Source organism: Etheostoma spectabile, chromosome 15 (assembly GCF_008692095.1).
Source record: "Etheostoma spectabile isolate EspeVRDwgs_2016 chromosome 15, UIUC_Espe_1.0, whole genome shotgun sequence".
In the NCBI taxonomy this organism is placed as follows: Eukaryota; Metazoa; Chordata; class Actinopteri; order Perciformes; family Percidae; genus Etheostoma; species Etheostoma spectabile.
Window position 1 is genome coordinate 33,664,870 of NC_045747.1, and position 21,106 is coordinate 33,685,975.

Genomic DNA, 21,106 nt, shown 5'->3' on the forward strand with positions numbered 1-21,106 from the left:
CGTTGGAATGAGACATAAGAATAATGGTGATGGTAACAGTAATGGACAATTCGGCTCCCAACCTGTAGGGGGGCCGAAGAGGAAGAGTGCGCTAGCAACCATTAACTATCACTACAGCCCCGGCCTGGGGACACGTCCACAGTCAGCTCCCCTTCGCTTTTAGCCGTCTGTACGGGTAGCTAAATTTACCAGACAAAACGGGAATACGGCACCAAAAGGACTAATAGTGATTTAAAGATGTGGTAGCATTGGATCTAAATGAGAAAGATAACTCTGGGAGTTAAAGGGGTGTGTCGCAATTCTGCATTCTCACTCCGCTACATAGGCTCGTGGAGCTGAGTGTCGGGATTTTGGTTTTATTTTCCATATCGTTACAACCTTAATACTGCAGCCTAAGAGTTCTGTGCATTGTTAATAAGGAGCCCTTATCAGGAAAAATAGGCCCAGACTAAAGTACAAATGATACAAAACTTAAAACTGGGGTTTGGTCATGGTAAGGGCTATTTGTTTTATTGTTGAGGTTAGGTTAAATTGGAAAAAAACAACAACAATGTTATGTCCTCAAACATTTGCTAAACGTGTGTGTGTTTGTACTCCCCAGGTGATGTCAGCTGTTCATGGTGTTTACCAGGCGCTGCTAAGCCTGAAAAACATTCCAACACTCGAGGCAGCTTATAAAATGGTGTTGGGTGAGATGGCATGTGCCCTGTCCAGCCTGACGATGACCCTGGAACCCTGTGGTGCCCCTGCTCCCAGCAGCCCGTGCCCCAACATCCAGCACCCTGCTTTTGCCTCCCTTACCCTCCCCCCGGAAAAGGCCCAGTTCACTCTCATCTTCGATCTCAGCACCCTCACCACCATCGGCAACACCAAGAACTCTCTCATCGGGGTGAGCCACTGTGCTGTACTAACACTGACACAAACTAACCAAAATACAAGTGTTCAATATATCATACAAAGATTCTGTGTTATCCGTCAGGGTCTCAAAAAGTTTATCTGTGCATTCACCTGTAGCACACTGGTCTAAAGCCATATCTCCATAACTTTACTATTTCGGCTGTTGCCCTTAAGCTGGGTTTTATCTCAGACCCTCCCTCATGAGTCTGGCAACCAATCACAAATGACAACCTGTGACCGTGACAATGGTCATAACAGGAGATGTGTGTAGGCTGCAGGTCTACCAAAGGTGCGTTGGACTTGATCATATAAGACACCTTTCACTGTGCAGAGACTCTAGTCTGGAGTGGAGTTCAAATCCTTGACTTATAAACTCAGAACCGCACTGACGTATAGCAAATAATTACCAGATGAAAGTTAAATTCCATTTGACCTTTTTCGCTCAGTCCATACATATGCTTTGCTCTTTCAGTGAGTCAATCTGAGTGGGGTCTAATCTTTAAATGATTCTGCAATTCACATTGTTTTCCTATGGAAAGTTTGGCAAACAAAAAAAAATAGGCTAGCCATTGATATTGATTTCAACCATAACTCCTAACAACAAGCTGGTTGTCTATCTACTATAATACCAAATGTTAGTGTTGATTAGGGTTATCCCTACTGACTGGGAAAACTGCTAGATGGATAGTAAACCTAACACAAAAACACATTGTCAAATCATTGTCCTGGTTAAAAGCTTTAATTGTGAAGCGTCGTTAGGAGAAGATGAACTGCTGTTTTGTGTGTGTTCATGTTGAAATGTGTTTGGGTCTGTTTTAGATGTGGGCGCTGTCTCCTACGGTCTTCGCTCTGCTCAGTCACAATCTGATGCTGGTCCACTCTGAGTTAGCCGTCTACTACCCCGCCATACAGTATGCTGTGCTGTACACCCTGTACTCCCACTGCACCAGGTAACCCAGCAACCGGCTGTCCACTACAGCATGCAGGCTTTATACACCTATTAGACAATATGGCCTAAATTGTTTAATTTAGCCATTTGCACTTTCAGGTAAACTCTTGGCAAAAATACATTTTTCACTGTGGATTTGTTTCACTGTTTTTTGTTTTTTTGTTTTGTTTTTTTTAAGATCCATAATTGCAACACCTCTCTAAAAGACAATAAGTAATTGTGTTAAATAATCGTCATTTCAATACGGACCAAAAATTGTGACTGATTTTTATATATAAAAAAAAATAAAAATGTTGTTTTTTATAATCAAGCAGCCCTACTGTCAGTCATTGTAATAGTAATAGTTAGTTCTAAACGTCCTCTGAAGTCCCCCCTCTCTAAAGTGTATGGCGTCACAACTTGCTTTCTAATCTGTGGGAACACTGGTCTTTCATTTTTTTTTTTTACAATATGGTTAAAATTTTTAAATAAATACATAGTGAACAGGTGCGATTACAAGTGCCTGCTAAATTACAGAACCTGCACCTCATGGGAGCACAGAAGTGAAATATTTCGGCAGGGACATTGGTATTTCCGCTGTAATAAATATATTGTCTCAACATCTGCCATATTGAAAGAGTAATGAAACTGTTGCATGTTAAAGCTGCTCTGTGGCTACTCCTTAACTGGCCCTGTGTCTCTTCTCTTTGATTGTCCAGACACGATCATTTCATCTCATCCAGCCTGTCGTCGTCTCCCTCCCTGTTTGATGGCGCTGTCATCAGCACCGTGACCACGGCAACAAAGAAACATTTCAGCACACTGCTAAGTCTTCTGGGAGGTCTGCTGGTGAAGGAGCACCTCTACCCCGAGGCCAGGTTCTTCATCATGCCAATTTACACAACAGAACATGTGAAATGACCAGTAGAACAGTTGACATAGTTCCATCAATGAGCATTAATATAATAGTCTTATTACCCTTAAATGTCCACTCTATCCACTCCTCGGGGTGCCACTGTGACAGTGAGGTAACAGGAACTCTAAATGTGCCACTTTGGTCTCGGTACACTAGGAGTCTCGTTGGGCTTTCCAACAATAATCCAGTTGTCGGCACCAGCACACATGGTAGGGCTGAGCGATTCTTGATAAAATAAGAATCATGACTTTTTTTGTAAGAATTGAGATCATAATTCTCATGGTTCACAATTCTCACGGCAAGTGTTTATTGGGGGTTGTTAAACGTTGTCAAAAATTAACATTCCCTTAAAACCGCGTGTAGTTTTTCTTTTTAGAATCTCACATTATACTTTCAGTCACTATGACCACTACGGTCATAAACATTGTGCCAAAATATGAACAATAATGTCGCTCACAACAGGCTCATCTGCTAATGTTAGCTACCGACCGTTACTTTGAAAACAATCCAGCAAATTTTAATTTTTTTTTTTTTTTTTTTTAAATTTGTTCATTGATCCCCAATGGGGAAATTACAATTTACACTCTGTGTCCACACTTTGTTAGTAATCACACACAGTCCTGAACTACACACACACACATGCTCAGGAGCTATACATGCACTAATGGAGAGATGTCAGAGTGAGTGGGCTGCCAGCTGAACCAGCGCCCTGAGCGGGTGGGGGGGTACGGTGCCTTGCTCAATAGCACCTGACAGAGCAAGGCACCGTACCCCCCCACCCGCTCAGGGCGCTGGTTCAGTACTGTATAGCCAGTACTGTAGGGACGTTACCTGAAACCGGTGATTTAACGTCACCGCTCATTTTACAGTTGAACACCAAAGCAAAACGCTGAGTGAACATTAATTGCTACGTTTTTCATGTTGGTTTTGAGTGGTATGCACCCCCACTAACCTGGAAAATGGTTTTAAAACTGTAGCTAACGTTAATACAGCGTGTCTGAGGAATACAGCGTCTCCTGCAGCGTTCGCTAACGTTAGCTTCTTGTCTCATCTGGGGTCTGATAAACAAATGACAGTTTGCCGGGTTCAGTAGGTCAGCGGAAGCACTGCTGCAGCAGGGACAGATTATGAGCACTCATTTTCAGTATGCAACTCTTCAAAGCAAATATGACCTTCAGATTCTTTTTTCAGTAGATTTTAATCCATCAGTGGAGTGAAAGAATGATAGGATTGTATGTCAAAATATCTTTAGCACCAGCATGGTTTTAGATTTCTTCATTTGAGCCAAGACACCAAGCCAGCCAGCCAACAAACTCACGAAAAGCAAATAATGTTTGTGTGACTCGTAGCTTTGCAAAATGGGCAAAAGTAAAAACTACATGCCAGTAAGACCCAAACGTTACTGGTTACAATTGCTGATACCTTTGTGTTGGTTTGTCAGGAGGCTGCTGCTGACCTGGGCTCAAGAAATCTCTGTGCTGATGAAGAAGTCGGACAGTTACAGCCCTCTCTTCTCCCTGCCCTCCTTCAACAAGTTCTGCAGGGGCCTGCTGGCTAACGGTGAGACCCATATGTCCAGCTTTTCCAACAAAGAATTCTTCAACTTGGGTTGTCCACATGCTGACAGGCTGTGATATTTGTCATTTATTGTTTCTCAATGTTTCTCCTCGTTAACTCTGGATAGGTCTTAATGAAGATCAGAATATCTGTCTTCAGACCTGCCACAGTTTACAGGCCCTCTCTTCATCTCTGTCAACTGAGCTGCTGCAGAGGTGAACATCAGAGTTGCACACACAAAAGCTTAAACTGCTATTGGGCAGTGTTTAAAACGTGATCTGTAAAGTAGACATGTTTTCTCACTGCTCTGATCTTTTCATCAGGTGTGCGGATGTGGCCAGGGTCCAGTTGGTCCACTCGGCAGTGCGGGTGAGGCAGGCGTATGGCAAGCTGCTCAGGACAATCCCCCTCGATGTGGCTTTGAGGTAAGACTGCTGGAGGGCATCTACACTAAAATAGATCTGTTCTCTGCACAGCAAATCTGTTTGGCATCTTTAATATGTCAGAGTAGTGGTGCCGGGGTTAGCACAATAAGCCGATTGGCGTGTGAGTCACACTACAAAGAGCACTAATGAAATGCCAGAGTTAAAACTAAAGAAACCATGGGAAGGTTTAACTCTAGGGCAAGTCCAGTTGCCCTTTTTTTAAACCCTTCCTTTGATACTACAACAGGAATACTGAGAACCTTCACAGACATCAAAGTCTAACTTATTATGATTGTTTGACACAATCCAGGTGTTAATGAATTTGTTGACAGGTTGGGATTATGCCTTATTAATCGCGCATGTGTGATCTTGTTTGTCCACAGTAACCACAGCCACCCTGAGATGAGGGAGATCTCACTGGCCATCCGCCACCACATGAGCCGAGCACCAAGCAGCACCTTCCACCCCCAGGATTTCAGCGACCTCATCAGCTTCATCTTATATGGAGTCCTGCACCGTGGAGGGTACATATGACAGAGTGATGATCAAATGCATAGATTTTAGACAAACTCTGTTACTAGGCCTTTTCTCTTACAGTCCCAGGGATAGAGTTAGATACAGCAAGGCTCAGGCTGCCTTTATATAGCAGCATACAGCTTGCCAAAAAGTCCTGAAATTAAATAATGGTGAACTTTCTAAAAAACACAAATAGTGGGGTCCTCCCATTTTTTAATGTGGAACTGTTAGAAGAGAACAAAACCGTAATTTGTTTTCTCTTTCCACATTTTATTTTGAAGGGGGAGGGGGTATTTACAATCCTTTATAGTTTTACCCTATACAACCAAAAGAAAACATTTGTAATTATCACAGGACATAAATGGCAGCTTATTTTTTTGCTACTTTTCTACTTCTGTTTTGTTAATGTTGGTTGTACTTCTGAGAATAATCTGTTTCTGAATCCCTGGATTCCAGCAAGTCCTCTCTGCCGATAATTGATATGCTCCACGGAGCGCGTGCGTGCGTGCGTGCGTGCGTGCGTGCGTGCGTGCGTGCGTGCGTGTATTTACTATAGCAGTCAAATGTTGTTCACACTGATCTTTACATTTCTCCATCCACAGCAAGGATCCGTGGCTGGAGCGTCTGTACTACAGCTGCCAGCGGCTGGAGAAGCGGGAAGGCCGAGCAGGTGTAGAAGGCAGCCGGCCAGGGGTGGTACCACAGGTGCAGTTGAAAACCGAGGCGGTGCTGTGGCAGTGGGCAGTGTGGGAGGCCGCGCAGTTCACGGTACTCTCCAAACTCCGAACACCGCTGGGCCGAGCCCAGGACACCTTCCAGACCATTGAAGGTAAAGAGCATCTAGCTGAATTCAACCTAACAGTCTTTGTTTTACCATCAACCCAACCCAATAATATAATAAGAATTCTACACTTTATTTCTATAGCACCCTCTTAAAACAATAGTTAGTGCAAATAAAATCAGTGAATGCACTACAGCATTACCGAGGTCTATCAACACAGCTCCGCCCACCGGAAGTCCACACACACCGGGTTGAGATGTAAACAAAGTGAGGGCAAGAGAAGAGGGCAAACGGGACCCATGAGTCACTCGTGGTTTGCGTTGCTTTTTTAATTTATTAACATGTTACGGCAAACTCTATGCTTGAGGCTAAGATTGTGTTTAACTAGTGTATTGTGTTTACACTGGGAAGTGTTTGCACTGTCTGCCATGTTAAACGTGTAAAAAAAGAAAAAATGTGGGGCAAATGTGCGACCGGATGTAAAATTCAGAAGCGCACTCTGAAATGTTGGTCGCAGTCTGGAGCCCTGTTCCCCTTTTGTGTTTTCTTTTGGACACTGTTCTGAAGATTAACTCTTTGTCTGTTATGTAGCCAAATCTTTGGCTATGTAATACATAAGCCACAGTTTCTTCTCTTGTCTCCGTGTTCACTTTCTTTGAGTGAAGGGAGTGCAGAAGGGGATGACGCCCGTTAACCGTTGCAAAAGTTTCAAATTAGAAATGAGTTGAGTTATTTATTGGTTGCGTTTGAAGCAGGAAGTTTTACTTACAATCACAGTAATGATGTTACTAAATAAATCAGACAAAACACAAGGCACTTTGGGGATATCCCAGCAGTTGTGGTCTAGACCGGTCTAGAAATAAAATTCCAAGTCCTCTTTGTCTGAGGCCGAGACAGAACCGAGTCAAATAGCAGTCGAGTACAACAACACTACCTTGTTTATAGTCCATTGTTTTCTACATGGGGACACCTCGGAATACAATTGTTGTTGTCAATGTGCAACTGTTACTTCATCAAATTAAATCAAATCTAAAATAGTTATTTAAAAAAAATGTTTTTAAAAACTCAAAAAAAAAACATAAAAACGTTAATATTTTGAATAGCTTACATAGACAGTAGAGCAATGACAGGAAACAAGTAAAGATAGTTAGGGAATGATAAATGTCCCCTGTTGGACACAAACCATTGACGTTGCGGTTCACAACCCGTTAACCTCTAGGCCATCAGCGCACCGCAGCCTCCCATCATTCTTCTTCTGTGTTTCAGGAATGATCCGCAGCCTGGCTGCCCACAGTCTGAACCCAGAGCAGGATGTTGGAGCGTGGGCTGGTGCTGGAGGGGATGGCGATGGTCACCACTCCAATCAGCTCCGCCTTGCTCTGCTGCTTCAGTACGTGGAGAACCTTGAGAAGCTTATGTACAACGCCTATGAGGGCTGCGCCAATGCTCTCACTGCCCCCCCAAAGGTGTGTCATTTAAAGCTCCATAATCCACTGCTGGGTATAGATAAAGGAGTGCTATCAAGGCTTTTAAATGGGTTTAGTCATTTAGTCTTTAGTCAGTGGCCCATTTTTAAAAAAAATAATATGATGAATTTGTCCTTTCTTGTGTCTCAGGGCATCAGGACTTTCTTCTACACCAACCGTCAGACATGCCAAGACTGGCTGACGAGGATCCGTCTGGCACTGATGCGAGTCGGTCTTCTGTCAGGCCAACCAGCGGTAACCATTCGCCACGGCTTCGAGCTGCTTACAGAGATTAAAACCAGCAACACCCAGGTCAGTACAAATACACTGTTACTTGTAATTGAGCTATACCAAGGTACAAAAAATGTAATTTCTCATAGGACTTACTGTCTTACTCCGGTGTGTAACTTCAGGCGGTGTAAAATGCATTTGTTTGTTTTTTTGACAGTATCTGCTGATTAGATGAACCGCTTGTTTTGTTGTGCTCATCAGGGTCCAGAGCTGGAGGTTCCTCTGACATTGCTGGTGGAGGCTCTGTGTGAGCTGCGTTGTCCTGAGGCCATCCAGGGCCTGGCAGCCTGGAGCCTCTCCACCACTGGCAGGGGGCTGGCCTGGCTGCCGTCGGTCGCCCTGCAGGCTGAGGGACGGTAAGGAACGCCGCCTTAACCAGACGTGATCCTCACAGCTCAGCCAGATCCTCAAAATCAATATTGTGTGTCTGTCTTATGTGTCTTGTGTGTCTGTGTCTTGTGTGTGTGTGTGTGTAGGTTTGAGAAGGCAGCTCAGGAGTATCAAGATCAGCTGTCTGCAGTTACAGGGATGAACTGCAGCATCAAAATCTCTGAATGCAGTCTGCTCAAACTCCCTAGCCACATGAGCAGCCCCAAACACACCAGCAATGGTAAGCAATACAAATTTGATGCAGCCCAACTACTATATAATAACGCATAACAAAAATGTGTAACTTGGCGCTGAGGCAACTCAAAACCCCAAGGACTGTGATTGGTCAACTCGTCCTGTGTGTTCGTAGTCGGTGTTTCAAGAAGCCTACTGGGGGGAGTGGCAGCATGCTAGTTCACTGAATAAGCTTTGCAAATTAACTCATTATTTTGGTTACAACTGGTTATCCGTTTGTAAAGGGTCTATATGTCAGTACGTTTTGAAATTAGCACTTTGTCAGCAAGCAGTACTTTGTGGGAAGTTGTGCTAAAGTTTACTTGCTTACAAAATGTAAACATAATGCTGGCAGACACCTCGCAAATAACTTATTTTCTGGTTACAATAACTAGGTCAATGGATTTTAGTGTCTATTTCTCGATAATTTAAAAAAAATCTTGGGATTGTAACATTGTAATTCTGTTTACCAGCCAGATGCTGTTCACCTCTTTGTGACCATCTGCATGCAAGACAAAAATGACTTTACTTACCCTTAATGTTCCTGTATATGTTGGTAACATGTTGAACAAAATTGATAACAAAATGTTGCAATTTACCAAATTACTACCCTACTGGCGATGGTTTTGTGTCTCGTACACATAAGTCGATATTGACAAGCAGGTAATGTTAACGGTACAGCATGGTAACCTCGACAACGATAACCTCGATAACGTGTGCTAATGTTATATATTTTTACTAGCTAACGTTAGGTGTCTTACATCAGTAAATGTAAATGTGCTGTATTTATATAGCGCTTTTCTAGTCTTAACGACTACTCAAAGCGCTTTTACATCATACAGGATACATTCACCATTCACACACATTCATACACTGTGGCCGGGGCTGCTGTACAAGGTACCACCTGCTCATCAGATAAACACTCACACACATTCACACTCCGATGTGCAGCATCGGGGGCAACTCGGGGTTCAGTGTCTTGCCCAAGGACACTTTGACATGGGACTGCAGGGCCAGGGATTGAACCACCAACCTTCCGATTGGCAGGCAACCACTGAGCCACAGCCACCCCCAAAAATCATTAGTAATAACATGCTAATAACTATCTAGCTAATACATTAACCTTAAATTGATCTGAAGTGTTCAGTCAAATCAGCACCAGCCACATGTGTATATACAGTAGTGACTGGATATTCACTTATCCGTATTATGTCTTATGATTGTACTTGTCTTTTAACTTTTGTGGAAACAATGAACTTGAACCTAAAATGTGTATATGTGTAGTTGAAAAGCAATTAAGCAGTTGTGTAACATGTGCATCATATATCTGCTGCTCAAAGTGTTCTTTCCTCCTGAAAAGGTGACAGCAGAAAGACGGTGCTGCTAAAGTCCGGCGAGTGCTCTCCTGAGGTGATCAACTTCCTGGCCAACAAAGCGTCTCAGTGTTATGTGGCCCTCTGTGATTGGCCCTCTGTGAAGGAGTGGCAGGCCACCGTCCATGCCCTCAAACAGAACTCCACTAATCCACTCAGCATCAACCTGCGGACAGATTTCAACTACATCCAGGCTCTGAGTCGCTTTGAGGAGGGAGACCTGGCCGAGTGTGGAGCTCAGCTGGAGCTGCTGCCCGGAGAGGACTGCAGCTCCCTCTCCAGCACCAAGGACAAGCTTGGTGAGTGCAATTTCTGATGCTCAAATTTTTAATACAAACCCGGTAAGTATTCAACTTTTTATTTTAATAAAGAAACCAATGAAATGGCATTGTGATAAAGGATATTCAGCGTTTTGTCTACTAAGAAGGAATACCATAATCAATGCAATTAAGTTTAATGCCATTATTAAAGGGCCCATTAATAACCTAAAATGTACGTGTGTAGCTGAAAATCAATTAAGCAGGTGTGTAAGATCTGCATCATAGGGAATACAGGAGGAATACCACAATTACCATATTTTATCATACAAATATAAATGGATTGTAAATCAATTTGTGTACTGGATGTGTAAATAAACTTGTACTCTGTGTAAGATGCAAACATTCCCATGGTCTGGTGTATGCATGTTTGTCAGATCTGAAGAGGCTTCTGCCGTCCATGAGTCCGGATCCGACGGAGCTGCAGAGAGCCATCGAGGTGCAGCTGCTACGCTGCGCTGTTAGCGCCATGACCAAGGCCGCTCAACCGCAGGAGCAGAGGACCCCAGCCAATCCAGAGTGAGTCTTCACATGGATACTTGCCATTGTCCTGTCATAGTTATTGAGGTAGAAACTAGGGCTCAGGAATCTAGTTTACCACGTTTAGGGTTAGTAGAGGAGATCTGGCAAGACTGATTAGACAGAACCAGTTTGGATGAAGTTCTATCCGAGCCCAGCGTGGTTTTGTTCATTGTTGGTTTGAATGGTCCGACTTGATGGCAGAATGAAAAGCTGTCTGATGTGGTCTCTCCTGGAAGGCAATCCTAGTGTTGCACTTGGTTTTAAACACACAGTGTCCTTCTTTAACCCTCGTCTTGTCTTCCCGTCAACAAGACAGGCTTGTTGTCCTTCCGGGTCAAAATTGAAGATTGTCTTTTTTGTGTGTTTTTTTCCGACTTTTTTTGTTGTGTGCTTTTGATGTCTGTCAATTTTTTTTTCAAACCTTTTTTAATTTACATGACATACCCAATTTTTTAGTTTGACAAATTTATTTTGACTAATACAGGGTGTCCGCGGGGTTTTAAAAAGTATTAAAAAGTGATAAATCAAAATTGTCAAATTAAGGCCATTAAAAGTGTTAAATTTAGTCCAGAGGTATTTTTTTTAAATTAGGTATTATTTTTTTCAGACTATAGGTGTCTACTCTGATTGAATTCTATCCTGCGTTTGCGTTAGTCCGTTTAAATATGGGCTTGGCGTGTCTGGGCACATAATCGATCTTTCGTCTTGTCTATGTTTGATGCTGACGTCATATCAGTGGTCGTTCATCATCTCAGAACACTGCGCGCTCAGCAGAGTGGCTGGCTTACGTTTTATTTTAGACTTGCTTAAGCCATATCTTACACGACTGGCAACCATCGTCGTCTTATAATGGGCAAATGCAAGTTTTCTGATAGCTGGGTGAACAACCCAGAGTTTAGGACTGGCTCAGGCCTGTAGGAGGGTGGCCATGGGCGCCACACCAACACTGCGCGCGGAGGCTCTGTGGTGTCTGAACACTGCAGTTAAACACCATTTTGGGTAATTACAATTTGGTAGTTAAAAAGAACAGTGATTTAGGAAAATGGGTCGATTTCACCCGAGGACAACACCATTTAATTGTTTTTTTAAATTATTTTTTCAAATGTTATCAAATTTAATAAAACGCCAAAATACAATTGAGGTAATCATACCTTACCTATCTTACCTGCAAAGAATGTGGTCTACCTTCCATACGACGTACATTCATACATCCAAGTTATTTAGTTAGTAGAAACCTATATTCTTGATAAATAAAACAATGAAAATGGGTCAACACAAGGGTTAACAACTGGTCTGAAAAGACTGTTTTGGCTTAACGGTCCCTCTGGTTCGAGGTGTTTTAAAAAAATAAGACGGATCCGTTAAGGTTCAGAAGCATTCCCCATTGGCGGGTTTTCACATTTTTTTGACTTGCTTTGTAAATATTGATGCACACTTTTCTTTACATGCCCGAGTTCTGCAGTCTCTTAGTAAATGATGTGATGTTGCAGTACGTTGGTGCGCTGCCTGAAACAGACTGGACGGATCTGCTTGGGTCCTCTTCGCCTCTCCACTCTCACTCTGTCTGATGCCCTGCCGACCCTGCCCACCCTGCAGCTCCACTGCACTGCCACCCTGGAGAACACACTCACAGGACAAGAAGTATACTCACCCGTACTTTACATATGGCTATATGCTATATAAAATAATGCATTCGAAATAAGAGTGTAGTGCATGTACAGCTTTCTTTGTTTTCTTAGTGTTTTGAATACCAGAAAATGTAAATTATGAAGAGACAATAGATCACAACTAAAGATCCCTCATGCTTTGTTGAACACAACATAACTGTCTGTTGAATGATGGCACTGCTGTCAAATTAATGCAGATCGTTGCACTGTTTGGCTTTTACAGAGGCCACGTTAACTTATAAAGAAAATGCAAAAGAAGCAACAAAGTAAACTTCCCTATTGTTCTGTCCAAAGAGAACAAGCTGGAGGTGTAATTCCCGGTGTGTGTGTGTGTGTGTGTGTTGTATTCTTTGCAGGACTGTATGATTCCTCTGTGCAGTGAAGCTCTGAACTCTTGCAAGCAACAGGATGTCCAGCCTTTCCTTCAGGCCCTCCGATACACCATGTTCCAGAGGCAACTCCTCGACAAACTTAAAGGTAGTTATCATTGACTAGATAAGGTGCATATTGATAGGATACACAGGACTTTTATTGTTGATCTGTTAATATTTTTTTAGAAATTGAAGAATTACACTGATTGTTGGGTGAACAATCCCCTTAAACCAAATGTTGTGACGGACCTAAATAATACATTCTCTCACCGTTTTGCAGATTGTGCAAAGCTGTCAGTGTTTCTAACATTGACATTTGTTGATGTCACATTGACCTGACCTTGGATTTGGCTGTTCAGTATGAAAATTTGACTACTAGTTTTTTTATTGTTTCATATAGACATATCTGGCACTCATAAAATCGACTGGCGTTTAAAGTGATGATTTTTGACCACATTAACATAGTCAAATGGATCTACCACATTTTAATAATGAACCAAAAATATTTTTACACTTTTCAACAGTGGCAGTCACCCATAGATCAGCTGTCGGAAATACTGCTCTAAAAATATAATGTAATGAAACACTGTTAGTCAGTCTAACAAACCTGTATATTGTATTAAGGTGTTTCTACATGAGGCGAGCAATTTAGCCAGTCTGGCACAAGGAAAATGTACAGCATGGCGGGCTTTTAATGTGTAGCAACGGCAACAGGAAATGTTGGGTTTGCCTCAACAGGATCTTAACAAAGCTCTAAGATGGCTGAAAATAAACTGTAAAATAAGGATGATATCCAAAGTGTACTGGGGCCCGTGGAAAGACCCTGTATTTGTCCACACGAGGCTCTGAGATTTTGCCATCTCTATTCTTGTTCAGGTTACTCTACATCCATAGACGGCCACCTAATGGAGCTTTGTCTGACCGCTGTCAAATTTGCCCGGAAAAAAGGCAACATTGCCCTGGCGTCCCGCCTGCTCAGCCAGTGCAGCGACGGTACACAAGAAGAGGAGCAGCAGCAGGACGAGCTGAGCCAGGCCTTCAGGCGTCTCACCCTGGAGGGCACTCTGGGGGAGAAATGGGGACCAGAGCTGCAGATCGAAAAAGCCAAAGTTCTGAGAACTGCAGGTGACAACCAGGAAAAATTTAAAAGCTGCACACTTCTTTTGCAAGAATAGAATGGCGGTTTTGACGTCAATTTCCACTACATCTGTCCCGAGCAGCTTAGTCCTCGCCACAACAGATCATTGTAGAGTCTTTAGTGAGAATTAGGTCTCCTAGGACCCACAGAATGGGCCTGCATGAACCAGCGTGCACACACAACATAACGATGCAGAACAGTGACCAAAACATTTTGACAGTCTGATCCCAGCTGACACATTTATTGCCAGGTGTCCTCTGTTTCTCTGCTGGCAGAAACTACTGTATTTCTGCAGTGTATCGATGATGTCTTCAGTCTGGTCCTAAGCAGTCTCTCTGTCCACAGGCCAGTCCATGGCAGCCATGGAGATGCTGAGCAGGGCTGCCTTGTCCTACTGCCATGTGGGGAAGAATGAAGCTGCCGCCTGCCGCTCACTGCTGACACTCTGCAAATGGCTTTTGGCTGACTGGAAGGACATGACACCTCAGCTTAAACAGGCAAGCTCGCCTATCAATGGAGCTCCAACTTTTGCTTTGGTCTGACTTTGGAAGCATGTACCTTTTTTCTTCTTCTTGTAAAAGTAAAAAAAGCCAAAGCTGTGCTATTCAGCTGTAAAACTTTGAAAATGCTTTTCTTATTGTAATGCATTTCTCTTTTACAGCAGGTGCACACTGGGTTGTGATAAGAAAATAATTTACAAAACGATTTTTTTTCCAAAATGGATGTTTAGGTGGTAAAGAGGTCAGGAGCAGTAAACTCATCCAATGCTGTGGGCAGCATGTCACCTCTGAGTCGGAATATTGCTGCTCTGCTGGAGCTTCCCCTTGAGGACCAGGGTATTCCCCACATCATCACTGAGACCTCAGGTAACATTTACAGAACATGCACATTGGCAATATTAAGACACATTTAAGTGTCCTCATTCAACCAAGGTTGAAGTTCTCACACCTCTAGACAGATGTAGACACATCCAGCTCGTCATTATGCATTCATTAACATCGTACATTGGGCAGTGAAGGGTTGGCACCGATACCCGGTGCTAATATGACAATATGACACCGGTGTCTACTGTTTCTAGATTGACCGGAAGGGATTTTTTAGTGCCGATAAAGATTCTTTTTTTTAATTTGTTCTTTTTCCATCAGCCTTAGCCGATGACCGATACTGGCTGCCGATTTTCTTGAGCCGATATTTGGAGCTGATACTGCTTTTGCTCCCTCAGTTTTCATCATAAAAATGACAAAATTATAATAACAAATGCTGTCTCAATTTGAAAAATCAACATTTATTGAACTTAAAAACAATATTTAACAAATAGTAAAAACAGGTGAGGTAGAATCAGCTTTATGTGCCAAGTATGAGGACACATACATTATTATTTCATTATTATACATTGCTCACAATGTGCTTAGTCATACAAAACAAACTATATACACACTATAACAGAAACAATATAGACAGGTTGAGTTCTGAAATAGTGATGAATAAATAGTAAGTGGAGCCAGTAAACAGGTGCTTACAGAACAAGTAAGAACAAGAAGATAAAAAATATGTATTTAAAATGCTGCCACATTAGATTTGTTTTTGGAATCTGCTCTGCCATTTCTTAAAGAATAAACAAAAACATAGAAACAACAAAAGCAGCAACAAACGCAGCCAGCTGTTGAAGAGCAGCCTTTCAGCATTCTGCTAGTGTGGGAGGGGAGGTACACGGTGTGAACTGCAGCGTCTCCAGCAACACAGAGCTCCATGTGGACGCCTGTCTGTAAATGTGCGGCCAATACACATAAAAACGCAAATATCGGCCCGACGTGTTGGCCGGCCGATAAACAAAAGGTCAAAATGCGGAAGTCTTGGCGTTAAACAGGTTGAAGTGTGAGTGTATTACACAGTGGAGGATTCAAACACCACGACGTGAACAGTCTGCTGCTGCCCCTGTCGGGGGGAAAAACACAGATGGTTCATTCACTTTAAACCGGTGGCCTAAGCCTCGTGGTGCATTCAAGTTATTGTAAAATACTCTTTTTCCCACCTGATGGTTATTTTTCATTAAACAGCAATGTACTGGTGCAATAGGTTATTACATTTAATTTTGACCATATGGCCTTATCAATAAACAAGCCATTCTTTTATGTCGCTGAATGTTTTGTGCTTTAAAAATAAAAACAAAGTATATTCCTTCAGGTAGCGTTTAGGCACCAGCACCTTTTTAATAGTATCCCTTTAGCACAAGTTTTGTAAAAAACAACAATACCTAACCCTGGGGGAGTGTGCAATTCTGTTGTCTGTAATATGAATGTGTCTGTGCGGAGTGGTACAGTCTCTGCACTATATATAAAAGTATCCACTAAGTTGTTGTCTTTTCTAAACAGCAGATACTGTTAGTTTCCAAGAAATTCCTTCAGGACAATAAAATCATATCTTAAACCACTAGGGTCTTACGATTGCTAAGACATTGAGGGCTTGTTTCCAATCAAAAAGTAGAGCACTGTTGTTTGATTCTACCTACATTTTATCCTTCACGGCCTTCCCTGTGCAGTGAGTGTGGGAGTTGGGGAGCCAGACTTCGTGCTGGGTCAACTCTACCAGCTCTCCACCAGCCTGGCTCCAGAGATGGCCAAGTCCTGGGCGGCCCTGGCCAGCTGGGCTTACCGCTGGGGCAGGAAAGTGGTGGATAATGCCAGGTTAGTGGACCCAGTGGAAGACATGTATAGTTACCGGCTTGGAGCTTCACCTGTGTGATCTAATGCAATTAATTCTATTTCTCTGCTCCCAGCCAAGGGGAGGGATTGCCTCTTCTTCCTGGGGAAAAGAAGGAGATAGAGGAGCTTCTGCCAGCAACCACCAGTGAAGAAGACAAGGACACCATCTTCAGCATTCTGGGACAGGCCATGTGTCGGCCTACTGGCATACAGGTAGAGTCTGCCAACAACAATTCAGTCATCTCCAAACCAACAGGCCCAGAAATAAATAATAAATTAACAAAAACAAACTATGTACAATCTGGAAATATACAATACTGGTTATATCAATGATACTAATTCCACATTCTAATTTAATAGAAGCGCGAGAAAAAAAATTGTCATGTGCTGTCAGAACACATATTACACCTTTACCAGGGATTACGACTTGTGACAGATATGTTGTTGGGCGTTGTCCCCTAAATTGGCAGTTGATGAAGTTTACAGTAAAAAACATGCTGATACGTTAGTAGTGTAGAGAGAGAGAGATTGATCGATCACTACAAATGGGTTGCACGTGGGGGGGGGGGGGGGGGGAGTAGTTTCCACTTAAGGGGCAGCACAGTGCAAAGCCCGATGCAGGTGTCTTTGCTAGTTTAAGACCGACACAGTTGTTAGTTACTAGAATTAGCGTGTGTCTGACAGGGTGGGGGGGCATGGCATCACGGTGGTGGCTCTCCATGGAGAGTGGCCAGACTGTCTGTACAAATACAATGTACCAGAGTCTGGACCAGGCTAAGTGCTGATTGGCTGCCAGGCCTTATACAACTTATTAATAACTACTAAATTGAATTGCAACAACTGCATTATATCTCTTCTGCAGTGAGTGTAGGTTTAGTTTTGGAAGATTAACTTCTTCAACAAGTCCACCAGTTTTGGTGACATGTTTAAGTAACTCTGCCCAGTACTCTTAGAATAGGGAACTAACCCTTGACTCCCCAGAGCAAACAATACCCACATCTTGGTAGCCACTTTGGTATTAGTAATACAAAAAAGGTTACTGCTCTGAAGTAGATACTCAGATGTTGGCTGTTGGAACATCTAATACGCACCTCAGGAGTTATGGTCCTTTACTTTCTCAAAACGTCTAGTTAAGTGATGTCTTTAGCGGGGCTTTAAAGGTTCATTGCTGACCAGTGCAGATTGTTCCAAACCCACTCTTGTGCTGTGTGCCAGGATGAGGACATGGCTCTACAGCAGGAAGACGATGAGGACGACATGGTAGACGTGATCTGGAGGCAGCTCACTGGCTCGTGCCCCTGGCTGGGGGAGGCGGGCCAGCCTGTCACAGATGGTCTGATCCGGGTTTGGAGACGAGTGGTGGACCGCATCTTTGGCCTCTACCGGGTCTCATGCCAGGCCTATTTCACCTTCCTCAAGCTCAATGCTGGACAGGTGAGACTTAGTAACATAATCTGGGGTCGAGTGCAGCCTTCTGTTCAGTCCATCACTCCCAGTGTCTGTTGTGTGTTTTAGGTCCCTATAGATGAGGATGACCCCAAACTCCTGCTGTCCAGTCACAGCAGCAAACAGAGCAATGACGATGTGATCGTCATGGCAACCCTGCGTCTCCTCCGTCTGCTGGTGAAGCATGCTGGTGAACTGAGGGAGGGGCTTGAACTGGGCTTAGCCTCCACCCCTACAGCACCCTGGAGGGGTATGTCATCCTGCAAAACAAGCATCCTCATATCTTCCCATGCCTATAACTGAAAATCTGGTTGTGGTACATTCTCAGCGGTACTTTACTGGTCCTGTGTACACAGGGACAAGTTTAGATTTAGAGTTTTGACCTAAACCTGCTTACTTACCTGTGCACTGGATGTTACAATTATGTATGTAGATGAACAGAAAAGAGTATGCTACAAAAGCTGGTGAGACACAAAAGATCAGAATGTGAGAAAAATAGCAGATGCATTAATTTTAGTGTTATTAAAACATATGGGGAAGGGAAGAACACTTTCTACCTTTTCATTCTTCCCTCTTACCTTTACTGTGCTAACATCTAGCATTTGTTTTTCCTATCAATATTTAGTTAGCCTGTGTTACAGTGCTACAGTTATGCAATCGATAATTCCTTGCACAGACTTTGTTGTCACATCAGAGCATGTGATATAGAGCTCAACTCAATGCAAAGAGAGTCTCACTAGCAAAAGGTTGAGAGATGTGATCTTTAGGCAGGACTGCGCTGTGTGGTGCAGAGTACAACAACTGAATCTACCGGATAAAGCTGAATGGGCTGAATTCAAGACTCAGTCAAAGGCTTTCTCACCCTCTATTGCTAATGCAATAATGCCGTGCTGCATGATTTAAAAGTCTATATTATCTGGAAGTTATCTGCAAGTTATGAATACCTAATCCGAATTAGTTGTGATACCTTCTTTACTTTCCACATACAATCTAGTTAAAATGGCATACAAACTAGTTCATTTCTAACACAATCCTGCCCTTACTGCTGCCTTTTATAAACTGATGTTTGTCTTCCTTAGGTATCATCCCCCAGCTCTTTTCCCGTCTCAACCATCCAGAAGCATACATCCGACAGAGCATATGCAGCCTGCTATGTCGAGTGGCCCAGGACTCCCCACATCTCATCCTCTACCCTGCCATCGTGGGTTCACTCTCCTTAGGAGGGGAGGCTCAGAATGCAGGTATTCTTTACTTCTGTTGACCTGGCTATATGCTTGTTCTCAGAGAGTCTGAATGTGACTTAATCTCATTATCTGGAACCAGACACACAACTAGGATGTCAAGTTTGGCTACATTTAATAGTGGAACAACTGGCCACCATACAAGGTTTCTGCAGGGTCTTAAAAAGTCTAAAAATCAAAATGTTAGGCCTTAAAAGTCTTAAATTCACTGAAGTATTGTGTTCTAGGTCTTACATAATTTTGAACAGGTCTTTGTTTTCCTCCATCCATGTTTTTTTATTTTATTTCGTGGTGTTGTAGTTCTTTCTTTCACTAATCCAAATATAATTTTGCGGTACTACAACTACAAAAAAGAGCAACCTGCTACTTATATTGCAGCCTCTGCTACTTATAAGTTCAGCTTTTGTGTTATTGGCGTGAGTCTCTTTTGGATTGTACTAGTGACGTAGAACTAATTTTATTCTTCAGCTATGGGGAAGTGCAAGTTTAGTGATATTGGGCTTAATAAAACTGAATTTACGGCTCAGTTGATGTTGTGATAAAGGTTTTAAATTTAATTCATAATGGTCTTACAAAGGTCTTAAAAGGTCTTAAATTTGACTTGGTAAAACCTGCAGAAACCCTGTACAAGGCAAATGGTATTGAAATAAAAATACATATTCAACAATGAGCCATTTGTATTTACGATTAACAACAATGAGAATTAACAGATAATTAACACTAGATCTGAAATGTTTTGACAGGGAGTAAATTGCCATCAGCTCTGCCCACCTTCTTGGGCAGCATGCAGGGAGAAGGCCTGGGTGGGGAGGAGGAGGAGCAGCCGGACGGCAGCGAGCCAGGAGGAGCTCCAGAGGAGCTGGCGACCTTCTGCTCCAGTCAAGACCAAGCCATGATGCAGGACTGTTACAGCAAGATCGTGGAGAAGCTGTCCTTTGCCAACCCTACCATGGTGCTTCAGGTAGGGTGCTGCACACAGTTAGACTGTTACACTGTTTTATGATCATATTTTCAACCAGTCTTATGCTGGAATTGTTCTTGCTCTTATAGACTTTGGCAGCATGCCTTTAAGTCCACTTCATGCTTTAGTCTTACAAAGTTGCTAACTAGTCTTGTGTGGTGATCAGGTCCAGCAGTTGGTGGGTGAGCTGCGCAGAGTGACCCTACTGTGGGATGAACTGTGGCTGGGCGTGTTACAACAGCAACACATGCATGTCCTACGTAGGATCCAACAGCTGGAGGACGAGGTCAAGAGAGTACAGAACAACAACACGCTGCGCAGGTGAGGCTCTCCTACTTAAACCTTAGAAGCTGAGCTCCTTCCAAGACTTCCAGTCCATTCTTTACGAATGGCTGCATTTTTCCTTTGAGTTTGTTGACATCCTTAAAGTAGACCCACTATTCTCATTTTCAGGTTCATACTTGTATTATTTTGTTTCTACTAGAACATGTTTTAAAAAAAACTTTCTCACACTGTCCATGGCTGCTTCACCTGTATCCACCCTCTGTCTGAAATGCTTTACTGTGTCTTTAAGCTAGGGCTGCTCGACTATGGAAAAAATAATAATAATCCTTGGTCAATATTGAAATCACGATTATTTAACACAATTAGATTCAAGAGATTCAAGATATTTATTTGTCATATGCACAGATTTTACACCATGCAATGAAATTCTTAAGTTTGCAACGTTTCCCACAATATAAAAATGTACACAATATACACACAATATATTTAAAAGATTCAGGTATAAAATTGCATGCAGCAGCAAGACATTAAAAAATCTTTTAATATAATGGATAGTGTCCTGGGTATTTTTTTTTTGTGTTCTTTATCTCACAGAAAGTCTTTGGATCAGAATAAAATCTGTTTTACTGTGAGTCGGTTCAGCTTTTACAGATGTCACATAATGTTACTTAGCTAATGAACAATTCCAGATACATAACACAAT

At 42.7% G+C, this 21,106-nt stretch overlaps 1 protein-coding gene across 2 annotated transcripts in view; it reads left to right on the top strand.

Moving 5' to 3' along the window:
• The window catches only part of smg1 (SMG1 nonsense mediated mRNA decay associated PI3K related kinase), a gene marked incomplete at its 5' end in the record, with an annotated part of 59,965 nt that overhangs the window by 10,796 nt on the left and 28,063 nt on the right, over positions 1-21,106 (top strand). For both annotated transcript variants that reach the window (XM_032536865.1, XM_032536866.1), the window contains 26 exon segments: positions 602-889; positions 1,717-1,847; positions 2,545-2,703; positions 4,183-4,301; positions 4,426-4,513; positions 4,622-4,723; positions 5,107-5,247; positions 5,842-6,068; positions 7,287-7,486; positions 7,637-7,798; positions 7,979-8,133; positions 8,254-8,387; positions 9,741-10,052; positions 10,448-10,589; positions 12,083-12,233; positions 12,616-12,736; positions 13,507-13,755; positions 14,114-14,265; positions 14,499-14,634; positions 16,308-16,452; positions 16,545-16,683; positions 17,686-17,904; positions 17,986-18,166; positions 18,996-19,157; positions 19,901-20,118; positions 20,285-20,439. In XM_032536865.1, coding sequence (XP_032392756.1) covers positions 602-889; positions 1,717-1,847; positions 2,545-2,703; positions 4,183-4,301; positions 4,426-4,513; positions 4,622-4,723; positions 5,107-5,247; positions 5,842-6,068; positions 7,287-7,486; positions 7,637-7,798; positions 7,979-8,133; positions 8,254-8,387; positions 9,741-10,052; positions 10,448-10,589; positions 12,083-12,233; positions 12,616-12,736; positions 13,507-13,755; positions 14,114-14,265; positions 14,499-14,634; positions 16,308-16,452; positions 16,545-16,683; positions 17,686-17,904; positions 17,986-18,166; positions 18,996-19,157; positions 19,901-20,118; positions 20,285-20,439 — 4,388 coding nt within the window.